Source organism: Zeus faber, assembly GCF_960531495.2.
Source record: "Zeus faber genome assembly, chromosome: 22".
In the NCBI taxonomy this organism is placed as follows: Eukaryota; Metazoa; Chordata; class Actinopteri; order Zeiformes; family Zeidae; genus Zeus; species Zeus faber.
In genome coordinates this window covers 17836142-17846345 of record NC_137209.1, presented here as the reverse complement: position 1 = coordinate 17846345, position 10204 = coordinate 17836142, and the positions used below count along the sequence as shown (strand labels likewise).

The window sequence follows — 10204 nt, the reverse complement described above, 5'->3', positions numbered from 1 at the left end:
TAATTATAATTATTATTGTTATTATTACTTATTTTATTTTACTTGTTGAGCTGTTATTTTTTCATGAATATTGTGGATTTAGTGTTATGCTCTCGCTCTGTTTCCCGCTATCTTGTCTTACCTTATACAAATTCAGTCTCACTTCAATTCAATATCCTGTTACAACAGTAGTTTGTAAAAAGAAAAAAAACAATAGGAAAAAAAAGGCCGATGCATGACTATCCAAGCTGACACGCCCAGTCACCCTGAAAAAAGAAAAAAGATTTCCGATATCTATACAGAAAAATGCTCCGATTTGCTTGGATTTTCTTGATTCCTTTGTAGTGTGAATAATGCTCTCTGTTCATAAAAGTTATCAAAGTTTAATTTCAACATGATTCATCCACCTTAGAAACAAACTAACATTAACAACACAAAAACAATGTATTGTTGTGTACATAACACTTCATGAACAACGTGAACACATGAAACCAGATAAATAACTGTGCGGTAAATGCCGCTTGTGTGTATTACGTTGCATCCCAGTGTGTGTGTGTGTGTGTGTGTGTGTGTGTGTGCGTGCGTGTGTTTTGTGATACTTTTTTCATGGGTCAAAGGTTGTCATCTTTTTCAAAATTTGGAACTTACAGAAAAGTGCTGATCTTGAAAAGAAATGTTCCGTGCGCCCGCGTATTTGAGATGAAACACACACGCGGGTACACACACACACACACACATCTTCATCGTCGTCTTCACTCCCTTCTATGTTGAAGTGCTTGCGAGTGCACGACACAGTTTATCAAGTGCAAACACAGATCACAAACATCGATTCTGACCCCGTCTATATCTCCAACCAATGGGAATTGCTGGATTATTGGACGTATCCTATCAGAGAGTGAATGGGCCGTCCTTTCTCTTTGACCGCGGAGCGCCCGGATGAAGGTCAGGCGACAGCGATCCACTGTGGAATAATGGAGGTGGTGGAGCAGAAGGTGCGAGTCGCACGCATGTTCGAAAATGTGCTCATGCGCTTACTTCCTGTTTATGCGGCGGCTTTTACGTTTGCACCTGTGGTGGCCGCATTGTTATTAATTTGTATTTAAGAGCTATTTTCGATCGCTTTGAAGAGTGGAACCGAACAAAGTTGGTTTGGTTGAAATTGGACAAACAGACTTTTTTTTTTTTTTTTTTTCGATAAATTCAAAACGGCACAAAATTGGATTCGCCGGAAGTCAAGGTCCAGCTTTGGCCTGATGGTGGCGCCAGATGCATGGTCCGACTGCTCCAAAATACACGCTTTCCACTATTGGGATCAATATTTTATGAGTATCACTGCGCCTCTCGGTGCGTGACAACCTCACTGTTCAAAAACCTGAAGTGGTTCAATGCGCAGGGCGGTCACGGCAGCTCCAGCATGCCGTGCGCCTGCAGGATGCGCTGCGTGCGCTCGTGCACGGCGGCCAGCGGGGGCAGCAGCGCGCGCAGCACGGGCGCCGCCTCGCGCTCGCTGCCGACGCACACCAGCCGCAGGAAGAGCTCCCTGTCCGGCAGCGCCACGAACAGCAGCTCGGCCGCCTGACGCAGAACCCAGGGGTGGTGGGGCGCCAGCGCGAGCATGTAGGCCTCTCTGGGGCGAGAGACGTAGAAACAGAGAGAGAGAGAGAGAGAGAGAGAGGGTGTGAGAGGTTATATGTGTGTATGAATGTGTGTGTGTGTGTGTGTTTGTTGCGTTTGTGTACCTGCAGAGCTCTCCGGGTGTTTTGTACTCTCCCTCCGCGTTCGGCCCCTCCGCCAAGCCGGCCATCAACAGCCGCAGCCATTGGAGGGAGCGGTGCAGCCGCAGCAGGGTCCTGCAACCCGACTCGGTGCGGCGGGAGAAGCTGACCACGCCCGATTTCAGCTCCACCTCCACCATGGAAGCGACTGAATGATAGGGCTATGGATAGCGCTTGGTTAATCACTCCGCCTGTGAGCGCTGGCATTTCACAAGCGAGTCAAGCGAGGGCGGCGGCACCATCGGAGATCGACCGTACCCCGTGTGGTGGTGCAGCGGACACCTCCGTCAGACTGCTCTTCGCAGAAGTCTCTCTGCTATGTGTGAGTGACAGCTCCCTGACCAGGGCAACCTTATCCTTCACCTTCTGGGAGAAGAACGTGATGATCGCACCAAGGGACTCCATAAACCTAGAAACAAAAGACAGACAGTGACGGTGAGTGAAAATAATGCACATTAACTGTGCATTATTTTCACTCACAGTATGAAATTTATACTAAAGTTTAGTTTAAGGGATGGACGGACAGACAGATAGATACATAGACTGTTAGACAGACAGATAGATAGATACACGGACAGACAGACAGACAGACAGACAGACAGACAGGAGGGTGAGGGTACTTGATAAGCTCCTCCCAGCTCTGCAGGTACGGCTCCAGCAGGATGTCCTGGTCGGCCGCGAGACTGGCTCTCAGATGGAGCAGCAGACGCCAGACCTGGAAGGATTGGCCGGGGCACTCGGGCGGCGCGGGCTGGGGACGAGGAGACCCCGCCCCCTCCCCCACCGGCGCGTCGCTCCGGTCCGAAAGGGGGAGCTCTGCCACGTCGGGCTGGAAGAGGGAGAGGGGAGACGGGAGGATCGGTGCGGCGCTCATCCATTTGACCAGAGGCCAGTGGGGTGCAGTGACCCCCACCCACAGCTGCTCGTCTGACCCGCACCGCCCGTCAGGCAAGTTGAACTCTGGGTACCCGCCCGTTGAGGGACGGGTACCCTCTACAGGGGTGGGGTCGGTACCTGCCTTCAAGCGCCTCTCCCTAGGGCGACACTTCAGGTACCCGCCTCTACCCAACTACCCAATGGGGTCGTACCTGCTCTGGGTGGGGCGGTTTCACCTGCCTCTCGAGGGCAGGTTAGGCGCCTGATTGTGTTGTGGGTGGGGACGGCGGTGGCGCTGCGCCACCGTCGCTCCGACCCCTCCACCATTCTGCCTCTCCCCGTCACTCCTGGGGCGCCCCTCCGTCATTTCATAGTCCCCCTGCCATCCCTCTCACCACCTCTCCGTCATTCTGTTACTTCTCGGTGTGCGTTTTTACCCTTTGGCGGCGAAGGCTCAGACATGGATGCCAGGAATTCTCACAGTCCCTCGCTCCACCCTGAGCTAGAGAGAGAGAGAGAGGGTGAGAGAGAGAGGGAGGGCGAGAGAGAGAGACTTTTTTTGACTTTTAAGGTCCCTTTATTTGCAGTAAGTCATGTCACAGCAGCAGCAGCTTGATCACAAAAGGAACCAAAAAAACAAAGTAAACAAAATAACAAAGACCAGAGACAAATCAGTCAACCGGTAAAATAGTCAGTAAGAGCACAGACATCTCTCCTAAGAGATAACTAGGTACACAGGGATCTGTTGCTTTTGTCACCAGGTTTGAGACCGCTGTTCACTATAAGGACAGCTCCCTTTGTAGCCCAGACTTCCTCCTTCGTACAGTTTACCTCCTTACAGAGAGAGGGCGAGGGAGAGAGAGAGAGAGCGAGAGGGCAAGAGAAAAATATCGTGCATTTATACTTTTCTTTCTGAGTTACACACACAACACACATATCTCCCGGATCCTGGATACGTAACAGATGAACCTTTCAAAAAAAAAAAAAAGGTGTAGTATCACACGTAGGCGTAGATTTCGGGCGGACGCGGGCGAAGGGGATACGTCCCCCTCAATATTTAGAACACGTGCATTGCCCCCCCGCCCCCCGTAATAAAAACATTAAATTTCATAAAGACATTTCCACCATAAATCGATGCAGATTCGACACAAATTGGTGCAAAAACACTCACCAGAATGCAGGAGAGGCAGTGTTTGAAGCTCAGAATCTCCCGGGTGGGGGACGACCCCCAGACCCCCCCCCCGCGTTACGTGCCCTCCCCACCAAACCTACGCCGCCGGTATCACACGCTGCCCCAACCTCTACGGGGCAGACGAAATCAAAGAACCCCCCCCCCCCCGGGTGACAACAGGAACTTACGCAGCCACAAGGTGCTGAGGAAGAGGAGCAGAGCCAAGGCGCCCGACAGCCACAGGTAGCGCATCAGCGTCCGGCCTCCGCGGAAAGCCATGGCGACCGCAGAGGGGGGCGACGGACGCAGTCGCGTCGGCAGTGGCAGTCGCGGCAGATCGGCGGGCGGGCACCGGCGCCGAGTCCTCTCCCCGCCGACCGCCCCTCACTCTCCGCCTTCCGGGCTCGTTTATCTCTGTCGACGCTCGCTCGCTCTCTCTCTCTCTCTCTCTCTCTCTCTCTCTCTCTCTCTCTCTCTCTCTCTCTCTCTCTCTCTCTCTCTCTTTTCACGGGGGGAGTAAAGGTCTCTCCGGCCCCGTCCCCGAGCGCACGCGTGAACCTTGCACCCGACCTTCAACTTTTACACAACGTTCAGTCGAGGTATCCACTCCCATGAAATCGAGTAGAGTAGAACCATATCAGGGAGGAACTTTACCTCCTTCTTATCGCCATTAAAGGAAAGCAACCGCGCCCATGACCTGAACACACGACTCTGTGCCAACTCTCGGTGTTTCTCCTTTCGACCATTTTATTTCTTCGCCAACCCAACCGAGTGACACTCCCCCGCGCCATCAAGAGGTGTACATTTGGGCGTGTTTCTTCCTTTCAAATCCATCGTCTCTGGAGTTTTTTTTTTCCTCTCCGGTCCGTTGGTCACAAAAACCTTTTTCTTTTTTTCTTTTACAACAGACCAAACACAAAACACAGCACGACCGCACCGCATCTCCGGCTCTGTCATCAATATTGAACTGAGTTGAATGTATTCATGTGTCGACAGCCTCGACTGGACCGGGCTCTGTGATTGGCTGAACGCGATGCGTCAACGTTGCATCTTCTGGATGGAACGCCGTCCGGCGTTCACTCCGCCGCCCGTCGCCCGCGGTTTCCTGCAGGGGGGGAGAGAGAGAGCGAGAGAGAGGGGAATAGAAGTGGAAAGAAAAATAAACTATCCCTCTCTCCCAATTTGTAGTTACCCCTCCTCCTCCTCCTCCTCACCTCCGGTGCTCCCCCGTCCGGAGAACACGGTGGTACTTCCTGTGTGGACGGGAACCGGCCTCAGGCTCCGGCTCTCTCTCAGTTCCGACAGGAGCTCCGGGCTGCTGAGGGAGAGGCGAGCTGGACGCGACAGGAGACAACACGTCGTCACGTTTCTACCGTTTACCCGTTGAGCTCCTGACGGGCGGCACGGCGCGCTGGACGGAAAATAAACGCTCGCCTGCATTAAGACACTTTAATGCCTTTGAAAGTCTTCCCCCCGGGTATTTGGGTCTGGATCTGGTAATAAGTGGAAACCCAGTTCCAGGTAAACGACTGAAACGCAACGGGTCGGAGCGTGGCTTTTACTGTACAAATCTGGAGTACTTCACAGCTCCATCGAAGTATTACAGATAATCAATACTCATTCAATACTGATTATATAGCACACTCCGTTCCCACCACCCGCACCACCTTCCATACTGTAACCTATAAGTCTGTCGATGGAACAGCCTGTGAACTCACCGTGTCTGGAGCTACACGAGCGGGGAGGATTTTTCGGGGAGGAGGCGCACGCGGGGGCGGAGGGGGCGGAGGGGCCGGCGGACTCGGGGCCGGGGCTCTTCAGCAGGGTTCGGTTCCGAAACTCTAGGAGCAGAGCGGGGAGGAGGGTGAGTCGGAGCGTCGGCTTCAGAGCGGAACAACGGGTGTGGGGCGGGGTCGGGGGGGACGGGGGGCGGCCACCCCGGACCCACCCTGGCGGTTCAGGTGCGTGGCCTTTTTTCTCTCCGACGTACCTTGCAGAAACTCCTGCTGGAGCGCAGGGCTGCCCAGGGAGAGAGAGAGGGGCCGAGGGGGAGAGGAGCGAGGGGGAGAGGAGCGAGGGGGTTTGTTCTCCGCGACCACCACTGCTGTCAATGGCGTCTCCATCGGAAGGGGCCTAAAGTGGTAGATAGAAAAATACCAGATTGGTCGACAGACAAAGCATACATGAAGTTCTCAGTCTTCAAGACCTACTGCATAAAAACACCACTACATAGGATATATTTATGTATTCAGTCTTTCATATTATCCCATCTGAGGACAGTGGATCTCATAGCAAAACACACAGTTCAACGTAGTCCTAGTGGTATAATTTATTCTCATTATTATTATTATTATTTTTATTATTATTATTAAAGCAGCAGTAGAATAGAAGCCAAGCAGGGGCTAAGCAGGAGCTGAGTTATGTTCTCCGGGCTACGTACCGTTCGGCTTCACCTCCCAAAGCTGATGTGCGGCAGTACGAACGCCTGCCACATCGCTAAACACACCACGCCCAGCGCCGCCTTCGCCTGGACAAAGTCGAAGACATTTCTCTTTCTACGACACTCCTGCACACACACACTCACACACACACACTGAAGTAAAGCTCATTAATTATTGACTGTTTTATGACCGTGTGCCAACTCGTAGGGTTCCCAGGAAAGACAGATTTATGAAATATGGAATTATGAATACAACACATCCAGCTGGGGTTTAACACAGTGAATTACACGCGAACGACATGATTACAGGCTTGATTGATGATTACAGGACGACATGATTCCCTGAGTGCACGTGGGTTTCCTCCCAGGCCGGGAGACGCAGGGCTTGTTTCTAACGAGTGGACATTGTTAAACGTGTAGAAATAGAGAAATTCTGAGTTTGTTTTTGGTGTGGAAACACATTGTATAGTTGCCTGAAGTTGAAGAAAAAGTTTCAAAACACTGGTTTTAATAAACACGAGGCGAGTAAGATAAGATCAGATGTACTTTATTGTCCCGTAGGGAAATTTGTCTTGGGCTCCAAGCCGCTGCATCACACAACACACCTCTCAACAACGTCAATACGTACATAGATCATACATACATACATCATACATCCACTCGTGCATAAATAGGCTTAAATTCACATGTGGAGCGTGAGACAGTAGTGGTTTCAAAAAATAAAAGACGATAAAAAGATAATACTTTCAAATAATAAAACCATATATAATGAATGAATCAATCAAATCACAATATCTTAGCCCCCAAATAAAACCATGCAGCTTGTTGCCATTTAATATCCTGGAGGATGGAGTGAATGAGTTCTTGCACCGACCGTGTACAGCTCGGTCCGCGGTTTGGGATTCCGAACCGTCGGCCCGAAGGCAACACCTCCAACTCTGGGTTCAGAATGAGTTAACTATTATGAGTCTAAGCCTTCTCAAAAAAACAAAAAAAACAAAAAAAAAAAAACACACCCTCTGTTGTAGCCTAGAACCAAGGTTTTGGAATGCAGACGCCGTGATATTTATATGCAGGGACGTGATTTATTGGTACGTTGTGAGGGGTTCCTGGACGACGGTCACCCATTTACTTCGGACCGAATATCATCTCCTCGGTGGCGAGCGTCACACCCATCCACAAACTGTTCCGTTTGGGGGTGGCAAAGGGATGTGTCTCGGTTTCTGTGTCATAAGCCATGAATGGCGGTGTCATCGGGTAATTCAGAATGTAATTTCGGGGAGTTTTGCTCACACACCCGTTTGTGTATAATGTGAAGAGAACTGGGGAGCTCACACACCCTTGAGCTTATTTACCTCTACATGTTGCACTCGGGGAGTTGGGAAAGAAAAATACCATTTGATAAGAAAACAATTGTCCAGTAATAGATAAGGTTGAAGAGTATTAAAAGCTGAACTAAATTCAACATAAAGATTTTAGTTCATGTGACGTGAGTTTGAATTAATTTATTTCGGATGTTTGCACTTAAAAAAAAAAAAAAAAAAAAAATAGTCATCTTTTCACAACAATAATGGATGTTTTTAATCTTCTCCGTCTCTCCATGTTCCACACCAGTTCATCCTTTCACCTTTTCATCCGTTCATAAGTCCACCCATCCGCTTATCCTGTCACAGCTGTAGCCCGAAGAGCAACGTTCCAACAGCGGATCATCTGTTGCCCGGGCGACGGCATCCCGCTACAGAGTCCACTTCAAACATCTGGAGAAAGAAACGGAGAGAGACAACAGTTAAGTACAATAGTAATGATTTATACAACACTGAACTTTAATATCACCGTATTATCAGTGTTTCACAATACTATGTGACAGTGTTCAAGGTAAAACTTATGAAATAGAAAATGATTCAATGAAATGATGACGACAATATTACAACAGTGGGGTACACTTGTATAATATAAATATATCCAAGAATATAATATCACATCAAATCACCGCATTACGGCACAGTGGCGACCGATCGGCCAATCAAACGACAGGTTGAACACGCGCGCTCACCGCGTCTCTCGGTGCGTGTGCAGACAGCGGGTGCAGCAGTAGCGCCCCCCACAGGACGTGCACGTGTACTGCGACGGGATGCCGCAGACGGAGCAGAAGGTGCGCGGCGGCAGCGAAGACGGCGGCGCTCCGGCGGACAGGTAGTTGGGCTCCGCCTTCTCCGACAGGTTCTGACCAATCACAACACACGGGGGGGGGGGGGGGGGGCGGATCAGACGACCGGGAGACCGGCGGAGCAGATAAAAACTCGGGGGACAAGGAAAGACAGAAATAGGCAGGCGGGTTACCTCCTCCTCCAGCAGAGTGGTGAAGTTTTTTCGGAATCGTTGTTTAAAGTGATCGCCTCTGGTCTTCCTCCTTTTCTTCCCTAGAGAGAGAGAGAGAGAGAGAGACAGAGCACAACAGCGGTCATTGTTTCGGAAATAACTGACCGCTGATCGCCGCTGCTGACCGATCAGAATTGAGTATTCCGCAGCCGCGCGATGATAAGATGAGATGCGGTGTGTGTGTGTGTGTGACGCGCCTGTATCCTCTGTGTCGCTGAAGGCCGGCAGGCGGGCGGTCGGACCCGGGTGAGGCAGCGAGGACAGAGGGTCGTCCTGGAAGTTGTCCTTCTCCAGCGCCTCCAGCTGGCGACTCAGTCGGCGCTGCCGGGTGGCCTCGTCCAGGACCCTCCGCTGGGAGGCCTCCACCCGAGCTGCGAAGGTGGCGAAAGGACATTTTTTTTTGTGTTCTTTAGATGACTTTGGAGCTGCCCAAAAAGGTGAAGCTTGAATTCAGCTGCCGCGGGTCGTAGGATCGAGGGACCCTGGGGAAGATCCTGAGATTCAGTTCAGATTTGGGCCATTGTCGACCACCCTGTGCACTCCGCTTGCCCCGTTGTCAACCACCCTGTGCACTCCGCTTGCCCCGTCTCGCCGCCCGCTTACAAGGTGGAAATGTCACGTCATAAATCCGAGTACAACGTTTTCAACATAGTTGAACGTAGTTCAAACTGTACTGCGGTCAAGACACCGACGACTCCAGTGTTCGCCTTTCATCGCAGACTTTAAAAACAGGACAAACCGTAAAACATGAACATGTTTTAAACATGCGTTATACAATTTGGCTTGAGGCCAAACATTTTCAGACTTCTAGCGTGAAATGGTGTTTAAAAAAAAAAGTCAGTCTATATCCTTATTCGTGCATATAACATAACAGCTACATATTTCTGTTATTGCCATTTCTACATTTTTGCCCCATATACGTATTCATCTCTTTTTAATGTTAATTATGCTAGGTTATGTGTACTTTTCTGAACATATAATTTGTTTAAAATGTATATATTTTTTATTAAAGGTTAGCTTTACTTATATTTATATATATATATATATTTTTTTAACAGCAATGCTTGCATTTTTCTCCTTTTATTTGAGGTTATCTTCAAGTGTTTGCGAAACTGTCGAGGCTAGCGGCTAACGGTGGCTAACAGGCTAACGATGGAATCGTTTCGAAGAGGAAGCTGGAACCTGCGAACCGCACATTTATCGTCTCATCCACGCGAAGCCAATCTCGCCCGCGCTCTGAAGCCGCGCTCGGCGACCGGACACCGGCCCCAACACAATTCCCGACATTGCCGGGGACGCGACTCACCGGAGCACTTCTTCTCCAGCACCATGCTGCGTGTTTTGCCCAGCGGTGCGCCGCCTCTGGCGAAAACACGGTCGTGTTGACCAGCTCAGGAGCTACTGAGCACCACGTCGTCCTCAAGCGGCGAACTAATTGATGAGTGTTCTCTGGTGGAACACATCGAGCCTGGGCGTAACGGTTCTTTAATGAATGTTATGCATCTGATAAAAGTCGAAATTTCATTCAGTGTTCATCGCCACATTGGACTATGGAATCGGGGTCGGAGTAAATCAGTTATTGTC

General features: G+C 50.3%; 2 protein-coding genes across 2 annotated transcripts; both read right to left on the bottom strand.

Annotated features, from left to right (window-relative positions):
- Nucleotides 1–1377: 1377 nt before the first annotated feature.
- Nucleotides 1378–4080, bottom strand: gltpd2a (glycolipid transfer protein domain containing 2a; the record flags this gene model as incomplete). Its single annotated transcript, XM_080023578.1, has 5 exons — nt 1378–1606; nt 1719–1915; nt 2013–2163; nt 2375–2714; nt 3990–4080. 5 exons carry the CDS (start codon nt 4078–4080, stop codon nt 1378–1380), a joined length of 1008 nt encoding a protein of 335 aa, XP_079879704.1.
- Nucleotides 4081–6767: 2687 nt separating this feature from the next.
- znhit1 (zinc finger, HIT-type containing 1) lies at nt 6768–9981 on the bottom strand. Its single transcript, XM_080022933.1, has 5 exons — nt 9927–9981; nt 8818–8991; nt 8582–8661; nt 8295–8464; nt 6768–7998 (listed from the first exon to the last, which is right to left on the bottom strand). The coding sequence occupies exons 1-5, from the start codon at nt 9949–9951 to the stop codon at nt 7977–7979; spliced, it is 471 nt and encodes a 156-aa protein (XP_079879059.1). The 5' UTR covers nt 9952–9981; the 3' UTR covers nt 6768–7976.
- Between the last annotated feature and the right edge of the window lie 223 nt (nt 9982–10204).

Bases quoted from the DNA above. Each gene is read 5' to 3' on its own strand.
- znhit1 (XM_080022933.1), bottom strand. From the start codon at position 9,951: ATGGTGCTGGAGAAGAAGTGCTCCG. The intron at 8,992-9,926 runs GTGAGTCGCGTC...CCACCTTCGCAG, and splicing joins GCTGGAGAAGAAGTGCTCCG to CTCGGGTGGAGGCCTCCCAG. The intron at 8,465-8,581 runs GTAACCCGCCTG...GTGATTGGTCAG, and splicing joins CCACTCTGCTGGAGGAGGAG to AACCTGTCGGAGAAGGCGGA.